Source organism: Arctopsyche grandis, chromosome 7 (genome assembly GCF_051622035.1).
Source record: "Arctopsyche grandis isolate Sample6627 chromosome 7, ASM5162203v2, whole genome shotgun sequence".
In the NCBI taxonomy this organism is placed as follows: Eukaryota; Metazoa; Arthropoda; class Insecta; order Trichoptera; family Hydropsychidae; genus Arctopsyche; species Arctopsyche grandis.
The window spans coordinates 27,357,068-27,382,820 of NC_135361.1; the positions used below are offsets into that span (position 1 = coordinate 27,357,068).

At 32.1% G+C, this 25,753-nt stretch overlaps 1 protein-coding gene across 3 annotated transcripts in view; it reads left to right on the plus strand.

Annotated features, from left to right (window-relative positions):
* The first annotated feature begins 5,830 nt into the window (after positions 1-5,830).
* Positions 5,831-25,753, plus strand: part of LOC143914189 (uncharacterized) — a 52,081-nt gene continuing 32,158 nt past the window's right edge. For 2 of the 3 annotated variants that reach the window (XM_077434300.1, XM_077434301.1), the window contains exons 1-2: positions 5,853-5,985; positions 16,124-16,594. In XM_077434300.1, coding sequence (XP_077290426.1) covers positions 16,185-16,594 — 410 coding nt within the window. In that variant the 5' untranslated portion in view covers positions 5,853-5,985; positions 16,124-16,184. Of the gene's footprint in view, positions 6,069-16,123; positions 16,595-25,753 lie in introns of all 3 variants that reach the window. The other variant, XM_077434298.1, reaches the window with a different exon arrangement.

Consider the following 25,753-nt stretch of genomic DNA (forward strand, 5'->3'; position numbering starts at 1 on the left):
TATTGAACATGAGAAAAATAAGTTATTACTAGAAGTAGGACCGGAAGCTTGCCGTTCATTGTTAATTGTTCACTATGCTTTGTTCAATTTTATGAAGAACCTTTTTTTTTGCACTCTAGCTTTGTAAATAGACCCAAAACGCCCCGATTCCTGGAAAAAGCACGCTTACGGTCCGCCCTTTAGTTATTATCACTGGAATTCCTTCATTTACATTTTAAAAAGTTACATTTTTTTGTGCTATCTATGTACTAATAATATCGTGCTTGATTTTTATTTGTGACAAAAGTAATTTTTTATTTGCCTATATTTTTTTTAACCTCGTTTGTATTTTTTCTAATAAAATTAGTTATTATAAGTTAAGGTGTACCAAGTGAATAGTAAATATTTTAAAGCTAAAAGTATTCGAAATAAAGTTAAGGTGTACCAAAAAAAAGTATTCGAAATAAAGTTAAGTGAATAGTATCTAATTTTCGGTATTTATTTATATATTATATTCCCCATTTTAAATTAATTTAACGGCACACTAACTCCACCTATTGCAATTTTCCACAACGTTATATCACGTTATTCATTTTCATCACATTGCATCACATTAGTTAATTTATCAGCACGCTAATACAATAGTCAATAGCCCACTGCATTATTCATTACTTCGCATAATAGACTTATTACAAATCATGTTCTATTGTTTATTGACAGATATCATTTGCGTCAAAAAGCATGCATGATTTTTAATTAAAAAATCGATCAATCAAATCTTTGAGAAGCTATCGAGTTTAAAATTTCGATTTGCCGAATTTGAATGCTCGACCCGTACTTTTAAAAAACACATTGAAATTCTTTCGACGATTGAACGTCCATCAAAAGGCACGGCATTTTTTACCGACTTTAGATTCGTCGTATGTATTGCCGTGAAGATCGTTTCTCTGTTTTTTTTTCTTCTCATTTGACACACATGTTGCACACTGTGTCGGTGGCAAACGTGACACAAGCAAAAAGTCACTGGCCAAAGTTAAACAATAAAAAATAAATAAATAATCGGCAAGTGGTAGTAAATAAATAACGAGTAAAAAATCGCGAAGAAGCTATTTTCAATGTAGACATTTCGTGCGATCTTCCGATGTTCTATTGTTAGTTGTGCCCAATCGGCGCTTCCACAACTTTTATGTAATATACTCTACTTATTTGCACAGTTTTATGCAATATTGACGTTTGCAAATAGTCATACAGCACAGTTCCAAAAATCACACCCTGGAGTGTTTTCGGTGATATATAATCCTTGTATTTATCCTTACTTGCCAGTGTCCGATGACGGTGAATCCCATATTTGAAGAAATGTAGGAGAAACTTGTCGGTTGCATATGGGCCGGGCCGCACCGCTCAACTCGCGAACAACTTGGTTGAGGGCGACCAGACCAACGCATGCAGGTAGATGGGACATGCCACACTCGTCAACTTGTTTGTCGCACACATTTCCATACATTTTTTCGTGTCGCGCAACAAGTCGGCCGACAAAGTTGCACGGTGCGACCCGGCCCTATGGATATGCATACACGTGCGACCTCCCAAACTTATACATTCTGCACGTGCAACTACACCCGAATTCGGTTTGGGGAACACCCATCGTTTACGGTCACAGCGGGAAGCTGGAGCAAAAAAAAAGGAGGACGTCTCATAGTGACGTCCCATACTACTCAGTGTGTCCCCTTAATCTCTAATCATTTTCTGATTCTGCCTCATCATCTTGATTTTTTTCAATTTTAAGTTTAAAGTTTATCAGTATCATGGTATACTTTTTGTGAATTTCAGGATACCAAAAGATGTTTTATTTTATTTATTTTTTTATGTTTTCTTTTGAAATGCCTATTTATTTGTAATAAGTAGAGTTGTAAAGTCAGATCTGGAGTCATATATGTAGTTGTGGTTTTTTGGCTGGAGTCAGAGCGGTTAAAAATTCAAGCGACTTGAACTCAGATTTCGCTTTTAAATCGCATCTATTTTTTTACTAATGCATTTGATATTGAATTACTAAATGAGAGTGACTTGCCAATGTCTGATGAATGAAGATCTGATTTGGAGTCGTGTTATTTCCTGACTCTGATAAAAAGTAGCTTCCATAAATCAGGTAATTTTTTGATAAAATTCTGCAATCAATTCTTTAAGTTTTTTCGTTGAATTGAGAGAAGAACATAAATATAACGGAGCTGCTATAATGCCTTCCGCAGTGGAAGAGTTGAGTGGCACGGGTTGTCGCACATTGTTTTCAACTCATATTTTGTATATAATCATCATGTAATTAATTTGGTACTTCTGTATGTATGTACAAAATTTGATCATAGGTGTCGACTTAGGCAACCTCTAGTGGCACCTATGGTTAGGGTTAATATATCGTTAATAATATAGCCACTGGAGCGATTGAGATGGAACTTTCAGGATTTGTTGTATACATGTTCGGGAAAATTAATGTGAAAAAAAAAACGGGAACGGAAACGGGAAAAACGGGAATGAGTGTCATTGCAACGCAATAATTTCAAATGTGTTCGATGCCTGCGTTTTTCCGACAAATGGGAACGGGACGAGAATGAGAACGAGAACGGGAACGGGAACGGGAATGGGAATTGCTTGCGTTATTTTAGCATTGCAACGCATGCCGGGGTTCAGCTAGTCTACATATATATATATATATATATATATATATATATATATATATATATATATATATATATATATATATATATATATATATATATATATATATATATATATATATATATACATATATATAAAATTGAATGTCTGTGTGTGTGTGTGTCTCGAATAGGCTTCTAAACCACTGAAGCGATTACGATGGAACTTTCAGGATTTGTTGTATGCATGACCGGGAATATTAATGTGAAAAAAAAAGGGAAACAACCTCTTAGTAATATTATTCGTAATTACGATTTTACTGACGCGAAAGTAAAGCTATCCCGCCTTCAACGCATCATGCTGCGAGTGTGACAATAATCGCGCCACGCCTACCTCGCATTCGAATGTACTGACCATTCAGGGCTGTACCACAAACACACAGCGGATGGCCCACGCCAGCAAATATATCTACATATGTCTGTGGAACGGGAACGAGAACGGGAACGGGAAATGCACGCGTTATTGTGGCATTGCAACGCATGTCGGGTTCAGCTAGTAATGAATAAATAAATAAATAAATATGTAGAAAAATTTTTGGTGTCGATTTTTTGAAAAAAATATTGTAATACTGTATGTTTTTTTTAATTTTCCATATATTTATATTTCCATTTGTCCTTGTTTTTGTAATATTAGAATAAAAATGACATATAAATTCAAGACAATAGGCGTCTTAGCCAAAAATAGCATTTAATTATTAAATTATGCTTTTTTATTTACAATTTTCAGCTCGGAAATAGACCGTAGGTGGGTTTGGAAAGGGTTCGAAGCCCTTTAGAAAGCATACAAGGACATTCGCAATGTTGATAAGACATATCATATTTACAAGAACCATATGAATGCACTGAAAGGATTCAATACGATTCAAGGAAAGAAAAAAATCACTGGGTTATCGGAAGTCAAACCTTGACTTTAGAACTAATCTCGGTAAAAATGCGTAATTCGACGTGCGTTTAGTATGAATGCCGTTGATCGAAAATTTTATTATGTTTATTTTAAATAGGATTTTTTTTGTAAATATGTAAATAAAATTATATTTGTGAGCTTGACATTGTATTTGGTGTTTCGTGGTCCATGAAGATTGGGTATGAATGACTAGGCATTGGCATTCGCATTTTGCAAACAAAGTTGCAATTTTGTATAGTACAACTTGGATATCAATTCGACATACGTGGACTGAAATTGCCGACTCTCAATCTGTGCGGCAAAAATATAACGAATAATTCCGATGAAGAGTATTTTATCATTTTCTAATATATAATTTCGAAAGAGACTTTATATGTATGTACATACATATCTAAGTTTTGGTTCGTAGAATCCGTAAAGTTATCGAAAAATCAAAATTTCTATGACGACAATATCGATATCATTGAATATAGTTTTTTTTCGATTCATATAAATTTAATAAAAAAACAAATTAGATTAGCCATGTTTAAGCGGTTTATATCACAAATACAGAGCGAAGCCTGAGTAAAACCACTAGTATTCAATAAAGTTTATTTTTCATATTACTTAGTTTACCAAGCATGAAAATAAATATATAGACTTCTCGACAAAGACTTGAAAATAAGCTAAGTCACATATGTACATATATTTAGACGATTAATATAGCAGGTTTTGATTAATTCGAAAACAAGCATGTCGAAAACGATACGGACATATATTTATGTAATGTATGTATGTATGTAAAATTGTTTGTAACATAAAGATAAAATAAAAATTAACTCTTTTTATAACGCCATTGACGTTTAAAATATTTTGAATGCTTGTTTAAAACGCACATATTAAATGAGGAACAAAGTCTAAAATCACATAAAATGTAGAATAAAAGAATACATAATGCGATAGCTTGACAATGATTCTATGTATGTGTGTCTAACAGGAGTTTGAAGTTGATGAAATTGATATTTAACTTTGGCTTTAATTGGAGTCAGTTTACGACTCCACAAACAAATCCGATCCCAACTCAAATTTGGATCACCTCTTTTTTTATTTATTAAATAGTAAATTGCTAATGAATTATTTACAATTAATAATTTCAAACTTAAACTAACAACTATATTATAACATAGTTAACAAAATTAACAAACATAGCATTTTATCAACCTTACATATACATATAATTACGTCATCTTCCACAGAGGTATCCATTAACACCCCTCAAGAAAGCACCAATGTTACTAGCACCTCTAACGCTCTCAGGAAGGGCATTATATGTATATTTGAACACCTCTGTGGAAAACGGGTGACCGTGAAAAAGTCGAAAATATTCGTTTATCATGCATACATATGAAAAACGGTTATTATATATATCAGTGACGTGCGGTAAAACTCTCTCTTAATTTCCCCCCCGTCGTACATCCTAACTTAATTTGCGCGAGCAGGATACAGCAGGAACAAGAGGAACAGGCTTTTCCTCCAGTAAACCGCGCGCGCACATTAAACAAGGCTGTATGACAAAAAGAGAGATAATTTCACCGCATGCTACTGATATATATATATTATATATACATAGTACCGTTTACCATGCACCCTTTTTTTGATCTTTCGACTTAAGATCTTTCGATTTTCGATCTTTGCCTTCCGATATTTGCTTTTTCGACCTTTTCACTTTCGGTGCCATGAGGTAGACCCGTGGAAAACACCTCCTGCAGTTTCAACTTTCTTAACTCTACCTATAATTAATTTATTCCTATTTCTAGTTTTATAATTATGTATATCTCTATTCCTAAATATGTGATTATTAAAATATTTGGGTAATAGATTCTTATCTAGCTTACATATTAATTTTAAAGTGCTTAATTCAAGACTATTTCTAATATTTAACCATTTCAATTCATCTAAATTTTTCAAAAAAAATCCATTAGGTTATATTCAATTTTTTTCCATTTCAACTCTGACTATAAATTCGACTTCAGTTCTTTAAAAAAAATCAAAATATAAGTTCAGAACCTCCTTTATGGAATTAATATTTGAAAATAAAACAAAAAATGAGCCGATGTTCCAAGACTGAAAAATGTCCACAGACGCAAGATTTAATTAATAACCTTTAAGCAAACTTTTAAAATATCACCACATCAGTCGAAAGGTGTTGGGGAAGGAGCACGTCCCACAGTTTGAGATGCTTTCTCCCCGTGTTATGGTCACCTAACGAAACTATCGGGATCAGTGCGTTCCCGTCAGTGTATCAGTGCGGTCGTTCCGAACAGTTGTCGCGAATTGTTGCGAAAAGTTTCGCGAAACTCATAATCGAACGAACTTCATAAACGAAATAAATTTCAATTACAACTGAAAAATACAGTAATTATTTACTAAACTAATCAAAATTTAAAATCAAATTCCATACTCGAGCTACAAAAAGAAATTAATTGTAATCGATTATTGTACGTATCATGTCATATGTAAATTTCGTATATTGTTTTACAAACTGTATTAATAAAATCAGTGCTGACCCTTCTCTGATCCGATCGTAAAACTGTTCGAAGCTACATTTAAAAAGTAATATTTATGATCGGAGTGTAGTAAAAAAAGTGTCATAATACCGACACTTTCGACACTTATTGCAATCGCTGTAAAATTACTGATAACAGTATATTATAAACAATACAATTCCTCTTATTTTTACTTTATCTATGTACCTAGTAACAATATATGAAGTTTTGTCATCGTGCGAAAATTCGAACTCGAGATCACGTTTTCATCATCTAGTTTTCTTTTATAGTGACAATTGAATGTTTAATTTAAAATTTCGCGTAAAAAAAGGATCACTTTTGTTTTATATTAGAATGCACTACTTATCAATTTAGTGAAAGCTTAATTTTAAATATTATAATAGTGTAATAATTTTATTTTAATAATAATATAGTATATATAAAACAGTATTGCTTGATTCAATATTAAGTTACATAAATATATAATGTAAGTACTTAATTTAATATTTCTAGCATTTATACAGCAGCAAGTGATTTTTTTTACTAACCTCTCTTCTTATTGACAAATTCAGTTGAAATGTACATTTACATATGTATATGTATTATGCAAAATTTAATTGAAAATAATCAGTGCCTTGAAGCGTAATTTGTTGGAAAATAATCATCGAAACGTCTCTCGTGTTTTTTTCTCAATGAATTTGAAATGTTTTTTTTTTCAAACGTCTTTAAAATAAACAAGTGAATGCCTGATTTTTCAAATAAAATAAAAATACTCACAATTTCATATTTTGTCAATTTTAATTAATGTAACGTCATTTCATAACTACTTATTATATAAATTTTTGATTAAATGTACCCAATGATTTATCTATTATTGTACTGCCATTTTTATATTAAGCAATTGCACGAATGAAGGCGTAATTTATTATTTTTCATTGATTTTTGATTTTTAAATGCATTTTATTATTACTAGATTATGTTCACAATACATCGTATATCTATTTTAATAGCTACTGATCTACTGATCATTTTCTATTTTACAATTTTAATTTAATTTTGTTAGAAATCATAGTATTATATTATTCTATTGTTAATGTACAGCATAATAGGAAAAAGAGCTCAAAAACCTATAAACTTTTTCATAAATTGTATAAAATGTGCTAAAAATGTCAAAATATCAACTTCAAAAGTAATCTTAGGCAGAAAATACATAGTTAGCCGAAATTTCAGATCGATTTGACGATCGGAAGTGAACCAACTCTAATCCTAGACGACCCAAATTTGAATTTCAAACTAAATAAAAGCTTTTAATAACGGATAGTTAATGTGATTTTTTAAAACGTTAAGTAATTTTCTAAATTCTTTATTACATTCGAAGTTTGTGAGCATTTCGTATTTTTCCTTAATAGTCGAAAGACTTTACTACCGTAACGTTTTGGCGTTGGAATACATTTTCAACATGTATAAGATAGTATTAAATATTTTTAAATTTGATAAAATTCAATCTACAATGTAAATTGAAAGTGCGGTTAAATGCGATTTAGTGAAATTCGAATTAACGAGGTCGTATCATACGATTCGATCGAAACTCTTTGACGTGTCACGTGTGTCCAGTTAAAATACCGGTTTAATTTTAACCGCGCAATGCACCCGGCTCTCGACAGCAGTAACTTTCAAAATACTCGAATAACTTCGAACGGTGAGAGCAGACAAGGGTGGAAAAAGGCTTACGATCTCTGCGAAATCTCTTACCTGATTTCAGAGACCAGAAAGGTTGAAATATTTCACAAAAAAAAAAAATCATCATCGAATAAATAAAAAAGCTACAAAAGTATCATAAGTCATACATAAATGTCTCTCGAACCGAAAAAAATCAACCCAAAAAGTATCTTATGTCTAAATAAATAATATGCTATAAAAATATACATATGTATAAACGCTTATTTGTCCGCTATGTAAATCCACAGTTCTCAACTTAGAACCTACCCCTAAATACTGTAGTACACGGTCTAAGTTAAAGTATCATGATATGAAATACACACCAAATTGAAAATTATCGAGGTAAGCCTATCAATAGAATTTTTGTTATTAATCCACAAGAATAGTCGAAATACGATTTTTCTAAGTGGAATTTTATTTAATTCTCATATAAAGACAATTTAATATATTATCCCTATTAATTCAATTCAGATTCGTGCAAATACAAGTAAATACTAGTACGAGCTTTTAGCTCGCAATTTTACCGATTTAAAATTCAGCACACTTTCAATTAACCCTTTTAAACGAAAACAAAAAATAGTGTGGCCAGAAAACTATTCCAATAAACATGTTTCAATAGAAAAAACTCAATATAAAATAGTATTAACAGTGGGAAAAAATCCCAAGTGAAAATACGTACTTTTGACTTATGATTTGAACTGGACGACTACTTAGAGAGATTTGAAAGCAGAAAAGTACTACAAATGAAAGATAAAATACCCGACTATAGATTCCAATATTCATTTTGAACAGGAAATTGACAGATTTTGGGACAACGATCGAATAACACCAAGATATAGAAAAATCGCGTGATTTTAAAAACACATACATATATCTCCGAATCTCGAGCCAATCAAAATTTTTTTATTACGAGATTCGTGTTCACTGGGCATAGATCTATAAGAAAAGTCATATCTCGTTTCTGAACAAAAAAAAAAGTCGTCATTTGTCGAACAGTGATATTAGCCAGAAAGTCCGGCATTTCTAAGGTGGGTGAAAATCAATCAAAACAGTAAGTTCCAAGTCAGAATACCGTGCGATAGAAATATGGTGGATCTATGTAAATTAAAAACTGTAGATTTTCATATTGATCAAACATCTTCATCTTCACAATATACATATATTTATATATGTATGTATGTAATTAAGATAATATTTTTAGTCGGGTGTTGTGCGGTTTTGGAAAGGAATTGATAGATAAAACACTCGAGGCTATTGTCGCTAGTGGTTTCAGCACGCTCGCTTGGCCATCCGCATACAAATTAGCAGGTGTTCCCTCGTGTATGTGTGTTAATGATACGATTTATTGATTTCTTATGAATTTCTGATAATTGTAATATTTATTTTTTGACATCTGCATACTTGTCGATGCAAAATAAATAAATACATACATGTATCTCTTCCGTTTTTATATACATATACTAGAATATCATCATATTTGTTTATTTGTTTAATAGACACGTATACCACAGTGTCTTCACAGGTCACCCCAAAATGACACTGTAGCCAGAAAATACATAAAAGATATTTGTATAAATATACACATAAGAAAAAAATAATAATAATAAAAAAACCAATAAAATTAAATTGTACATAAAAATAGGAAATTAAAAATTTAAGAATATGTATATCTAATATTGCTATTCTGTTTTTCTGTGTAAGATAAAGCTCACCGTACTATAATAGTCGTTTCTATTCGGCATATGTATGTATGTACGTCACAGTTAAAACACTGCCAACAAAACGTACGAATTTAATACGAACATTATAACAGATTAACAAAAAAACTTCTATATATACTGTTTGCTACGAATGTTTTCTCTAGGCAAATTAGTCTCTGAGCATTTAACGCCATCTATTGAAAATTTATATAGTTAATTAATTAATTTTTCTATTGGTATTTTATATTGTTTATATATAGATAGGCTTACTATTTTTTGTTCTTATTAAACAATTGAATATAAATATTAAATTAAATATAGATATTTGAAAAAAATACGACCGCGTGCGGATCGAACACAGGACCGCCATTTCTTTTAATTTTTTTTTAATTAAGAGGTTAATATGCCATAGCCCATGCGATGATTTTTCATCGGGCACAACACTAGTAAATTAATATTGATGGATATCATGATATTCATTCAGATAGTTCCACTTTTATTTAAAATAAACACTAAATATTGGCCGCAATCATTGTTTTTGACTTTGTGTCGCCTGCAGAAGGCAACGGTAAACTTATTCGCAATTGCTTCACTGTGCATACAAATCGCGAATTCACATAAAAAAAGTGAAATTTCCCTTGTCGGGTCGTTTGGTGGGAGCGCGGCTTTAGATGAACGATCGATCGGTTTGAATTTTAACCGTTTCACTGCCAAACGAAAGATGATACACAATCGTGTGCGTTTTACGACACAGTAAAAGTTTACGACGGAAGTCGATAGTCGTAAATTTTAATTTGTCGTTTGTGATATTTGCATAGTTCGAGAGACACGTGTCGTAAGAGCTTGAGAAGCGCTGTTGTATCGAGGAAAATTCTCACAAGTGAGTCACAGAAACCGTCCGATAAAAATTCGCCAACTCTATTTAACTATACATACATACATACATATGCACATAGGTGTCTATTTCAGCTCGATCATTGATCCTATTTATACTATTTCCAAGTAAAAAATCTCAACAGATGGAAATGTATCTGAAAAAACACTTCTCAAAAGTCGGAATTTTCGTCGGAAATCCTATTTATAATACTTAAAAATCACCAGTAGATTCTATGACAGAATCACTAATTACCATACTAACACACTTGTGAAGAGTTGCGGTGATTACAACAAAATGTCTTTACCCTTTAGGTATAAACACAGATTACCTAAACACAATCTGCTTTAGGTCATCGACTTTAGAGAGTCTTTAATTAATATTATGTATTAGATGTATTATGATGAGCATTGTAAATAGGTTTTTGAGCTCTTTTTCCTATTATGCTGTACATTAACATTAGAATAATATAATACTATGATTACTAAGCAAATGAAATTAAAATTGTAAAATAGAAAATGATCAGTAGATCAGTAGCTATTAAAATATATATAAAATGTATTGTGAACGTAATTTCGTAATAATAAAAAGCATTTAAAAATCAAAAAATACTTAAAAATCATGGATATACATATGTGTGTACATATGTATATACAAAACAAGCCAGTTATAAGGAAAAAGATCATTAATAAAAATGAGCGATGATTTTATTAAAACAAAAAGTTGATTCAATATGTAGCGAAAATTTTAGCTTCTTAATTTATTTATTTTTTACAGGATGGCCTTACAGGTAAACCCCAATGCGCCTTCCTGTACAATTACAAACAATGCAGCATTTTTATTACACAAGTCTTTGATTTACGAGACACTTAAAACTCGCAAATTAACGAGACATCTATGAATTGTGCATACATTTTATTGTACATTAATCATACTCAAATAGTGGTGACATAGTAGGTAGGAAGGTTTTTTAGCCAATTTTAATCGGGAACCGTTTCAACAATGAAATCAGAAAAATTGGCAACGATCTCATAGGAAACGATCGACCTGGAGTCACAAATATCCAAGTCAGACTAGTCAGATATACACAGAATTTTTTTTTTCGATCGAGCTCAGCTCATGGGATCGAACCCGGCGCCTCTTTGTGATAGGCAGAAGCTTAACGACCGAGCTATGCTGCTGGCATATAAATTATTTATTTTTCATCGATCTAAAAAAAAAACGCCAATATTTAACATTTTTTTAAAAAGATTATTGCTTAATGTATTTAAATAATAATTATAGCAACAATTTTCGTTTTTGTTTATAGGTATATTCATTCACTTGCATGCGGCGTGTGGATTTATTTTTCGGATGAAATTTAAAAAATTTCTTAAGCGTCATTTTATACAATAACGAAATATAGTACAGAAAAATGCCTAAAAATAATCACCACACAACTTACTTTCATTATACTTCACCGTGACACACATTTTTACTGTCCATCAAATGAAAGTACCTTGAAAATTATCTTCGGTAGTTTCCCGTTACCGTCTGAAGATAAATAATAATTTGAATGGATAATTTTAGATCTTTTATAAAAATAAAACACTAGAATTACCTAAAAAATATTTTTATTTACTTACATACATTTATCAGGGATTACATGATGTGCCATTTTAGAAGCTCTCATAAAAACTGTATATATGAGCCGTTATATTTGAAAGTGGCGCGGCGGAAGTTCAATTTTCAGCTCCAAAAACACTATTTCTGTTTAACTTAATTCACAAATTGTTATCACTTATTTTAATTCGATGTGTCCAGAATCTCGGAAAAGCAAAGTAAACGTATATTTAATGTTTTGTGAAACATATTTCTTGAAATTAATAAAAGTGAACTTATAGCCACTTTCAATTATAACGGCTCATATAATACATATTATACTATCGGTCGTGTATTTCAAATCAAAATACAGTCGAATTCCATTATAACAAATATTGAAAAAATAAATTTCAAATAAAATACCAGTTTCCATTTTCATTATAACAATTTTTCAATACAACGAAACATTGGTAGAACTTCATTATAACGAGATTTTCCTATAAGCACTATTATATAATAAACTAGTTGTGTTACCCGGCTTCGCTTAGTATTTATAATATAAAAAGTTTAAACATGGCGAATCTAATAGTAAATATTCATTTGTTTTTATATTATATTTATTCGAATCGAAAAAAAAATATCGACACATCGTCATAGAGCTTTTTTTTGGTCTTATAGAGAGCAAAAAAAAAGGTTAACAATAGAAATTGACAAAAGGATGCTATTTTTTTCTGCGCTAGCGCATTTCCGCGCCGCTCTCTAATCAACGAGCACATCACTAGTTGACTCATAAAAAAAGTACTATTGATTAATAGAGATCGGCGATCGAGTTGCCGCTATAAAATAACAATAGACCTCTACATTGTCCGACAAAGCAAGAGAGCAAAAAATCGTTGACAATAGTGAACCATTTTTTTAGCCGTTGAGCATCTTGTCCACCGATCTTTATATAATGCGCCACAGTCTATATTTTTATTATTTTTGAAATAGCACAAATTTTGCAGAACTTTTCGTACGAAAGTATGCGCTGCTGACGAATTTTTTTCATTCCAAGCTCCGGTTCGTGTTGAGATATGCTAAAAATTTTAACGACCCAACAGGAAAATCCCACCAATCAATCTTAGTATTGCACCGGTGCATTTCAACAAGACAAATTCCAATCTAAAAATCTCACAGTTCAAGTGACGCCACGGCGTACGTCACGCCCTCTACTCATGTAAGTATCCGTTCCAGAACTTTTTGGCAGAACTCTGGCCCTAAAATTCTAGGTACAGATAGATCATCGTCTGTTGTGTCTGTAAACGGTGCGTACTTTCATCGGAATCCATATTTATTTTCAGGAAAGTTCAGATATTTCAGGGTCGACGCTGTGGTTCGTCCATCTTCACAGCCTAGCACTTGCACGCGCAACTATTCTCAGAGCAAAAGTTTATTATGCAATAATAAATATTTTAATCATCGCGCGGCTCCACTGCACTGGGCCAATCTCGATAAATCTCACAGCCTATAAATACAACATCTACATACATACATAGAATTATACTACATTATTATATTCAATCGATCGGACCTAAAACTATAGGACACTTGCACTTTAAATAATGATAAATTCTGAAATTCAATACCGAGAAATGTGCAATCTTATCGGAACGTCACGCAATGCAGTAAATGTCAACTTTTGTTTATCCCTTTTACTAATTGAACGCTTCCTGGAAATGAAATTGATGACAACTGACAGATTACTCCCTTTTAATTTCTTCCTCAATTGACTGGAAAATTCTGGGCAAACTTCAATAATCTATGTATGTTACAGTCTAAAACATTTTTTTTAAATATAAGCTCGATAACAAAAAACAACAATCATAAAGTAGAATAAAAAAAAACTGCCCCCAAGCGTAGCATTATTCGAAAACATCGACAAATTGTCCGTACATGCATTCGTATTACATATTTACATATGTCATTAAAATTTATCGTCAAGAATAAGTTTTATTGTCGAAGTAATAATCAACCAGTTTGTGGGTCAAGTAGCACAATCTCTTTTTTTTCAATACAATTCCAACAATAAATTTATTTTAGTAAAAGTAGACTGTCGTTCAATAGCATGTCGAATTCTTTTTTTTTTTAGCAAACCCAACTCTAATGGAATTGATAAAATTAGCTAAATCTACAAAATGTGTTCGACAAAAGCCACAACATCAGCAATATACATATACAGCAGTATGGCTCGGTGGCTGCGTTTATGTTTAGCACCAAGAGGTTCCGGGTTCCATTCCGTGCTAATCTTTAATACTGACTTGGATATTTGCGACTACAAGTCGATCGTTTCTTATCAGAGTTTGCCAATTTATCTGATTTTCATTGAAACGGTTCCAACAAATTGGCAAAAATCATCCTACCCGCTATGTCACAAACATCTGAATTTGATTCATGTACAATATGAAAAAAAATTCTAAATCCATAGATGTCTCAATGGAGTAATTAATTGTTAATTTCGTGTTCTTGAGCCTATCGAAATACAGTGATTTATGTAATAAAAATGCTGTAATTGTCTAGGAAGGCACATTGAGGTCTACCTGTCAGGCCTTCCTGGTATATATGTACATAAATATGTAAAATAAAATAAAATAAAATAAATAAATAAAATGTACGTAGATTTCAATCCGGTTGATGAATCATCATAAGATGATATCTAAATAAAATAAAAAATTCTAAAAAAATTCAATTGCCAATTACCGATGACTATCTAGCTGGGGTCGCGAATCAAATCAACCGACGTAAAGTAACCCTTTGAGTGGCGGCGCGATAATTAAGAAAAAAAATGACTACAGCGCATTTTTCTCACGCCCGGCGGCCGTCAATTGGTTTGGGACAGTGCGCACGAATTAATTCGTGTTCGTGTTTAATAAACAATTAATTATTATTAGTGCATGTATTGCGGTGGGCCCTTTGGTTAATTAGAAACTCATTCATATTCAAAGAGACCACCGAAGTCGAAAGACGTGTGGAATCAATTTATTTATAGGTCTTCTTACACTGTTCTGTTAATGTGGTGATTATGCATTTTATATTTTAACCTTGTTGTAACGGAACCAGTTAATCACCGAGGCTTCTAATCACACTTGTTCAAATTGTCAGAGCTGTAAAACATACTGTAATATATTTTTTCTAAAATAATTTTACCTATTTTTTTAAAGAGAGTATGGAGTGAATTAAACGACACGCCATTTACCTAAAAATGAGATGCATCTAGGTATATACATATACTATACATATGTATGTGTGTATTTGCCCTAGCATAAGCAACTAGAGTCGCCGAGTTCGATTCCGTGAGCTGACCGCGATTTAAAAGAATTTATTTTGAGTATAATCTTTAATGCTGCTGGTCAGACTTGGAAATTTGTGACTCCAAGGCGATCGATTCCTATCAGAGTTTGCCAATTTATCTAATTTCATTGTTGAAGCGGTTCCTCTATCAAATGGGCAAAAATCATCCTATCCACTATGTCACCAATATTTGAAGATTTAAAAATTTATTATCTATAACATAGATGTCTAGCTAATTTTCTTATACATATGTCTGGTCACAGTGACGAGTTTTCCAAAATGTATTCTTTAATGTCACTGTGGTTAATATGTTAATAAATAAATACGAGCCGTTATATATAACAGTGGAAAAAGTCCACTTTTCTAAATTTCAAGAAATATTTCTATAAAAATTTATGTAATGTATTGCGTTAAACAATGTTTTTAAATACTGGTGGCCTGTAATACATTTATTCTGATTTTCCGAGATTCTGGAAAAATCAATTTAAAATAAGTGATAACAATTTGTGAATTAAGTCAAACAGAAATAGTGTTTTTAGAATTGAAAATTGGACTTCCGCTTGTATCAAATATAATGACTTATATATTAAATATAAAATGAAAGATTTAATGTTCGAATAAGTCATAGAAGTATAAATATTTTTATTGGCAATTATCCGTCTTCAAATTTCATTCTTCACTATTGATAATGCGTAATTTATATACTAAAACATAGCATATCTTATTATAACTCTTAAATAGTGAAGAAGATAATGAAAGATAGATCATTGTTAAAGTTGATTTAACCCTAGTGTGTACTTTCACAGATCTGTCATTATGTGTCATTGATGCGTTGTGAAAAATTCAACCGTTGACGATACAGTCGGTATGAACGTATTACCGTGGAACAGTATTCGAAACATGATGTCACCGACGAGGACTATTAGTGGCAATTTAAAACTGTTCGTGCTTTTGGTGTTGTGCGCGAGTCGGTCGCAGTGTTCTTCCCGCGGCCATTTTGACAGCGAAAGACAAGATGGCGGCGTCACCAAGCGTACCAACAACGCCTTGGAAAGTCCGCCAGTTAGCGAATTCGATTGCAACGACGACTCTGGCGATTGTCCGATCACGAGGCACGAGAGGAGACGCCATTTTAGGACGGAGGACGAAGACGACAGACCGGGAAAGTGGCTGTCGAAGAACTTCATCATGACAGACAGTCTCCCTGACGGCGAGAAGGAAGTCAGGATACACTTCAACGGCATCACGGCCAAGGAAACTTCTGTTGTCACGAATGGGTAAGCCAAATTCTCCCATTTATTTTATACGATTGATTTAAATTTACAGAATGTTGAAAAAATCATGTCAATAATGAGCAGATAAATTTTAAAAGATCAAAAGCAGATCTCAACGGTCAAATTTATATTTAAATTATTTTCTATTTTTTATATATATTTCTTTCAATTTCTAAACAGAATATGGTCAGGAAATAATCCCTACATTATTACCATTAACTAAGAGTATTCTATTCCATGAAATAAAAAAAAGTAGTTTTCTTCGTTAGAATGGTCTTATTTGGACGATTATCCACATAATAATATTAAGTTTATATGAGATGAGTTTAAAATAAATTGTTATAACTGTTCAACTGTTTAGCCTATAGGTTGTGTAGGGGCGGTAGAAAGCTGCGCTTGAATAGCTACATAGCTGTCATCGCGTTGATCTGACAGATGATTTCGATATATTTTTTAATGATTTGATGAGTTTTAATGATTATAATGAGTTGATTATTAAATTCCTATAAGACCAATCAGAGACCCTAGCCCCCCCCCTCCTCCGTGTGTGTATGTAGGTAAAATATCAAAGCGATGGGGAAGTGATTCAAAATCAGTTCACAAATTTTCAAGTGAAACTAATAAAAAGCTTTTAAAATAGGGAGGGAGAGCTTTCATTTGACTGTTTAATGAAAATCTTTGATTTTCATTATTGTGACTCTACGCGTGTTGAATATGGACAAGGAACTGTCGTCAATAATACATTCGGAACCAAAAGATTTCGAAAATGACAAATTTAAGAAGTATTATATTAGAAGCTGTAAATTTAAACTCCAAAGATATTTCTCTCGAGTTAATGATGTTAAAAATATTTACTTTAAATAGATATTCCCTTGAATATATTCATGAAAATTCACAAAATTCCTTTAGAACTCATTATTTTTTTCTAGTGACAGATAATTTGAAAATACACACTTAAAAACAAATTTAGATGGAAACTACATACTACATACATAGCAGAGATATATGTATGTATGTATTTTTTTATTAAATTTTCAACTGTCAATCCTTCAAAGAAAATACTTGGAACTAACAAATAAATAAAACAATTAATATATTTGTATACTACATATATATATTGTATGTACAACAATATACATACATATGTCTAATTTTGGACAATTATCATACAATGCGCAATCACATCCCCGAAGATAACCTTTGATGATCATACGAAGGAATCAAAGGTCCAAGTGAGATCGTACGATCAGTCGAAATTTATGCAATCACACACGACGCAAAATTTCACCATAAGTACATAAATTATGATTAATTAAACTACGATGGGGAAAAAACATGTTGTGGACTCGATCAGCTCACGAGGCAATTATTATTACGTTTGGTGTACACCAGACATAAACACAATCACAGTTGCTTACATTGCAATATTTTATATTTTTTATACATAGTATACAGTGTGTACATCTTACAGTTTATAATCGAGATTTAACAAACTAAAATCAAAGGACTTACAAAAGTCATAATCAAAGATGACGCATCCCAGTCATTTTTTTTCATAGAAAATAGCTCATTTATATACTAGTTTATTTCGCAAGTTTGCCAAACACGCATGTAATATTTTAAGTGTCCTTATTTTGATCCGGATGATATGAAGATGTCTCGTCGAAAGATCATTTGTCCATCTTACGACCCTCCGATTCTATCTCCTCTAAATTTTATACCATTGTGTTCGGATCTGGAGCGCTTAACCCGGTTAATACCGACGGACTCTTTTTTACCCATATGTCAAGGTTGATTATATTATCTACCATCTACCTATAGATAGCACGTGTATGTGTGTGTGTGTGTGTGTGCATCCGTTCAAAGAAATGATGACTATTTATAATTTCCACGTCAATTGCGGTTAACCTAAAAATCTAGGCAATCTAATACCTTTGATGAATCACTCACACTCGTGCGTTTTCATTTCCGGTACAATTTTATACGTTTTGCGGTTTTATTCGATACGAGTTCAGCCCTGGAGGAAAACCAGCTTGATAGTGTAATTTGTTTATATTAAATATTTCATTATGTAAAAGTAAGTAAGCGTCTATGTAATTTCATAATGAATGCTCAAATTCGTCATTTTCGAAATATGTACATACGTCAATAAATGATTATCTTTTATATTTAACATTTGTAATGAAACTGTTTACTACAATTATAATATAGACATAATCTGAAACAAGTATGTCCTTCTTTATGAAATGTCAGTCTGTCATTTCAATGCAAATATCACATTCCAACCTATCTTGATCTATCTCGTCATAATCATAAACATACATGATTTCGAACATTCTCACTTCACTTTCGAAGAAAATTTAATAGCCAGTCACCCTGAAGGACAATATTTACCGTGAGAAAGTGGAAAAATAACAGGATCAAGGAGTTAGTGGAAAAAAATCATACTTTTTCAGCAATTCAAAAAATGATATCTAAAAAAATCGGGCAAATCTTAAACCATGTAAATAATGTTAGTATCTTGCTAGAAATTTAGCACATTATACATTTAAGAATATATACTTTTTAATATTTCACACCCCTATCTCTGGTAAGTGAATTATTATTTAAATTATTTATAGTGACGATTTCGTAAAAGGGGGTGTGAAATATTGAAAACAAAAACTCGTTGTATTTAATTACTTGCAACATTAATATTTTATATTTTAATTAATTGATCTGAAATCTTATGCAGTATGTACATAGTAACATGAATGGCTTCAAAGCTATATACATATGTATATTGTATGGTGGTTGCGCTAATGCTAGCCGCCGAAAGGTTTCCGGATTCAAGCTCTGGTTTGACCTCGATTTAAGAGTATTTTAACAGTCTTGCTGGTCAGATTTGGATATTTGTGACTCTAAGTCGATCGTTTTTATCAGAGTTTTATCCTTTTTTTCGGCTTTCTCTCATTTAAGAGATAACATCTGACTATTGATTACAATACTCACTTTTGGCACAACAATACTAGATTTTATGTTAAAGCATGTGAAATCCAAAAATATGTATAAACTGCGCATTTTGTAAACGCTCATATCTCTTAAACGAGAGAAAGCCAACAAAAATCATTGTCGTATTTGAAGTAACAGGAATCAAACTTAGTAAATATTGATAAGTTTTCACTCTAGTAATTTTTTTTTATTGCTTTAGTGTTATGAGTAAAGAGCGGACCCAGAACGCGCTGTTCATTGTTCACACGTTGTAAATGCATTGTTAAAGGTTTGCCGAACCTTTTTTACAAAGAATTTACATTAATGGAACCATAGACGGCACGCTTCCGGTCCTACCTCTAGTTATGAGTATGTTTTAATTTTTATTGAAAAAAATAGTATAATATCTACATACATATATCTTATATATAATTTCGAAAGAGACTTTGTAAGTGTTGTTGGTTGGGATTTGTTTGGGAACTTCGAAAACAAGTCCCCGGGGCGGCGTGGGCGAATTCCCCCGGGGGGCGCCGGGGCATTTGTCGGGGAGGAACATATATTTTTTTTCGATTCAAATAAATTTAATAAAAAAACAAATGAATATTTACTATTAGATTGTCCGGTTCGGTGATTACTGGTCACAAATTACTCGTCACAAAGTCACTAAAATCTCTATAAAGAAACATCTGGCAGCCGAAAAGTCCACCATACTAACGATAACTATCATACTAATGAGAACTTGAGTGCCAAATATTGTGCATTCGCGATTTTCATGGAAAAAATTATCTTTGTGACCACCGCAATGTGACGAATAGTCCAATTACCAGATTAGCCATGTTTAAGCTGTTTAGATTACAAATACTGAGCGAAGCCGGGTAAAACAACTAGTAGTAATATAATTTTATACTTTTGTCTTGGGCGGTATTGTCGTGCGCGGCTTTGTCGGGGTGCCGTCTAAAATATACGTACTGCATAATATGTAAATAATAAACTATTGAAACTGTACTTGAAACGTTAATAGATAAAGTATTGTTTTCTTTATTGAATACTGCTCGCTTATGTGAAATAAAAAAAATGTGCCGGGGGAAAAATGGCACTTATCTAATGTGTCTGTATGCAGTGAGTTCCAATTAAAAAATCAATGAGGGCTAGACAAAAAGCCTGACAGCCGACAAGTCGGCGAAAAGGCAGATAGACTCATCGCCTGTCAACATTTCTATAGGCAGACGTCTAACAAAGGGTGCCTTTCGGTCGTACGAGCATTTCCAAGTCCGAATGTATCAAACAAGATGAAAAACTTCCGAGAAATGTTGCACCTTTTCGATGTCGTTGATCAAACATACGTTCAAACAAAAAAAAAATAGCAAAAAAGTAAACCAGACATCTATTCATAGGATTTTTTAAATATAATATATATATACTACATATATGTACATAATAATCACTAACAATGAAATAATGTGACTGTCTAGAAACTACAACTACACTTACAACTATAGAGCTTTAATCCATTGGTGAATCTTATAAACAACATATAAAATTCGAATACAGTGAAAGAATATTAATAGTAAACGCTATACGAATACCTATGATGAACAATAATTGCCTATAAATAGTGTTAAAAATTTCATTTTATGAATTATGAGCTTGCATACTTTATTACTTCGGATAGCTTGAAATTAGACCGTGTATGTGGACAAAAGCATACACCCTGGTTATTTAAATTAAATATAATTGAGCCTTATTCGTGGACTGGGTTATCGGAAAATGCGAAATTTTCCAGTGAGCTATTGGAAAACTCACTCCATCGTTCATATAAACAACATGCATATTGCTTCAATAGCATAACATCTTATCATATGCCAAATGACGGTCCTAAACTATATACATATGTACATACATTTATATATGATTCTATTATCAGTAACAGTATATATAATATATAGGATAGGTTACGTAGCAAAAAATTACGTGCTTGGTTGTATTTGAAGTATAAAGTTTCAAGTCTAAGCAAATATTCTTCTGCATTCTCTAAAATTGAAATAATTATATAAAAACTTTTCAGATTTTCCCCGCAAAGTATTTACATGTGACGGAAAAAAAATCCCCTTGGTGTAATATTAAATCATTAATGACTTGCATTGAGCTTTGACGAAATTCACAATATTTTTTGCACACACCTGCATTAGAGATCACCCCTTGTGTAATTTAGCGCGCGCGATAAGACCTCCTTGTCTTTATTCTCTCATATGGAAATAATGTGTCGCGCGACTGGCTGGAAAGGCGAGGGCGAACGCCGTTTGTGCTGAAAAAAAAAAAACAACAACAGCAATGAACAAAGTACCTGCGCAAAAGTATTTTATATGGGCTCGCTTTTGAATGTTTACGTGCGCATATACTTTTTCAACTCGTCAACAATGATGTTGGCATCTTTTTTTTTTCATTTTAAACTTCAAAACGTCCGCGCTTCGACTAACCAGCAACTGTCAACCGACGAATCGATTCAAAGGACGCGCGCCCAACGGCCATAACCTTAACAGTGACTATTGCAAATAATTCTTTATTTAAAATTTAAATTTGATAACCTTGTTGCGTAACATCAATTCCACAAATGCAAAATTTTTGCAACAATACAATTTCACGTGTACTATTTACATTTTTACGTTAAATGAACTACAGGTCGAAGCAAACGCGGAATTAAAATAAAATCTGCATTTCCCTTCAATGTATAGCTCGATTAATTTTGATTAATTTACGCTCTGACAATACCGTTATGCGTCAATATTTTTTCATCACCCAAGGCCGAAAATTTTCATAAAGAAATAAATTGATAATTTGTGCATATTCATATAAATTGCGTGTTTGAATATATCAAACGTTTAATTACAAGTTTTTTAATGTCAATTCAGCATTCCATCAGCTGGCATTTGAATGAGTGTATTTAAAAAAAAACATGATTTTAAATACCACGGAGAAAATAGCAATTTAAAAAAGGGGAGAAAGAAAATTTTACATTATATCACTTTCATTATTTGATTTCTCACACTACGTTCAGTACTGATCTATTTACCCCATAAGTGCATATATTATTATACATAGCTATAGTAGAAAGTTCAAAAGTTGGAAAGTTGTTCGTAGCTAACGTCGGACCATACCAAATGGATGGATGTTGTAATCCTTTTTGCGGACTTACGGAGGAATTTCGCTGGCAAATAGGGTAAACATTTCGGACATGTCACGGGAAAATGTCAACATAATCTCCTGTTTTAAATTTATTTATAATATGCAGCAAAGTAAACGCAAACCCCGCTCATCACGACTAATTGTAATTTTGAATATTTAATTTTTATGAGGTTTTATATAAACGTATATGGGGACATGTGAACTTTCAAAACACTCTGTAGTTGGCGTGAATCTGCTTATCGCTCTTGTCATCTATTCGGGGATAGATATAGTCTCACTATTCTCATGTCGAACCCAAGATAAACTGGTCGAATAACGTCTTCATTAGTACGTATGCAACTGCTTTTTTTCCCCTCTATATTCAAAAATTGTAATGTTAAAGTTTCTCAAATTATTTTCATTAGATTATATAACAATATTAAAATTAAAAAAAAATACCGTTATGTTTGCAAAATATCATATTACTGCAGAAAAACAAGGTTTAAAATGCTTATTGAGTGAATTCCATACGACTAGCATGGTTGCGAAATTTGATGAACTTTAAACCGATCACATTTTGGTCGAAATTTTTCGGCTACTTTTGGTATAATGTAATTAAAAATAATATTTAATAGCATTATAGAAATATATTAAATGAAATAATAATATGGAAAACAAATCAATCAATATAAAAGAAACATTATATATGTACATATGTATGTACGTAGTTGCTGGCCAGAATACATAATATGGTGCTTTTTTTATTTTTTTTTATTACATTTTATACCAGGAAGGACTTACAGGTAAACCCCAATGCGCCTTCCTGGCTAATTCCAATAAATGCAGCATTTTTATTACAGAAGTCGCTGAATTACGAGACACTGAAAACTCGCAAATTAAAGAGACATCTATGAATTGGACATAAATTTTATTGTACATTAATCGTACTCAAATAGTGGTGACATAGTAGGTAGGAAGGTTTTTAGCCAATTTAATCGGGAACCGTCTCAACAATTAAATCAAAGAAATTGGCAAACTCTGATAGGAAATGATCGACCTGGAGTCACAAATATCCAAGTCTGACCAGCAGCACTACAGATATACTCAGAATAAATTCTTTTCGATCGAGATCAACTCATGGGATCGAACCCGGCGCCTCTCAGTGTTACTATGCTGCTGGCTAAACTTAACTTTAAAGGTTATAGAACTGTAACATTTCACTTCCGCTTAATTAATAGTAAAATAATATTAAATGTATATTACTGTTAATTAGTAGTGAGCGGAAATACACCCAGTAATACAAAATACACCCAGTAATGTCACTGAGTTCTTGATTGTTAGCTCAAATGAATATTTATGTACGTATCTACTGTTAAAAGTGCAAAATATATAATACATAACTATTTTATTCAATTTTTGATTACATACATCTTGCATGCATACTATAAATATAATTAAAATAAGCAACATACCTATGTAAATTCTACCTGTAAATTTATCCAAATCGACAAAACTTTCACTGCTTGTCGTATTGAAGTTATTACACTCCAACAATTGTTTATTGTAAATAATTGTATTATAAAAAAATCTATTATATATCAGATGTAAACCATCATTGATAAAAGTTTCGAAATCGCCGTACCATACCCATTTTTTAACCCTTTCCCGATCCATCGTCCATTTTTTTACACGGACGCTTAATTAAATGATTCCCGTGTATATTTATTATGACAATCAGATATCTATCGGTTTTTTGTTGCTGTTGTTGTTTTATTCTTGTTAAATTTCCAACTACGGGAAAAAATCGAATTGATACACAACAGGACTGTGCGAGTGTTTTTATTTTATTTCTTTAACGACCTCTTTTCGACAATAGGCAATAAATTTCCTACAGGAGAGGAGATCGCCGAAACAATTACGATCAAAAGGGGGATCGAGATTTTTATGATCGGTTTATTTTCACTTATCCCATACACGCCGAACACACTACGGAAAGTTTCTACCGTTGAAATAATAATTAATAAATTACAATATATAATAAAATATGTACTTGCGCAAAAAATACACCTATTGATAATATTTTCCAAAAATACAATCTGCGTCGAAATGTGAGGATTATTGTTTTTATACAAAATAGAATTTGAATTATGTACATATGTACATTGTAAAACTGCCAATTATTCTTTGCGTAGACTAGACACTTTTTTTTTTATCAATATTTAGTATTTTAGTATTTTCAAAAAAATAAATCCTCCATACATTGTTCGAGGAGAATAAAAATTTTATTGCGCATTTAATTTAACTATTTTTTTCTTCTTCATTATATCCGCTGGTCAAAAGGCAACATTAAGTGGACGATTCGTTTCCGATCAGATTGTCGGTTCGTTTCGATTTTACGACAGAGTCACATGTCGCCGATTGATTTACGTTTAATCGGCCGTTTCGTTTTACGAGCGATTTCTCACCATGTCTTCTTCAATGTGCTTATTTGTCATTATGTCATATAATACAGCTCGCTTCTTATTCTTCACTGTTTTCAACCCCTACAGATGAACTTCACTATAAAGTCGCAGGGCGAAGTGCCGAACTTAAGCAAAGTTCAAAAAGTTATCTACATACATATACAATGTATGTACATATGTATGTACATGCATACATACAAATGTGCTATAAAAACACAGGATCACTATAGCAAAAGCTGGAAGTAAATCCATAAATCACTTCTCAATAGTGTCATTCATTGATATTGAGTATAATAAATAAGGATTTTTTTATAAACAAGGCATTTTCGAAACAAGGCATATGCTTTGATTTTTAATGAATTCGGTTTAGAAAATTTGTTAAACGGATTATTGCGCAAATTGCGATCGCGCGCACGACAATCGTTGCCACAAAAATTGCGAATACGGAATATGTGGCACTCGAGTTCTCGTTTTTATAATATTTCGCGTGGGTGACTTTAGATTGATGGAGTTTTTGGGTGCCAGATGTTCTGTGATCGAGATTTTAGTGACGTACGTGAGATAGCTG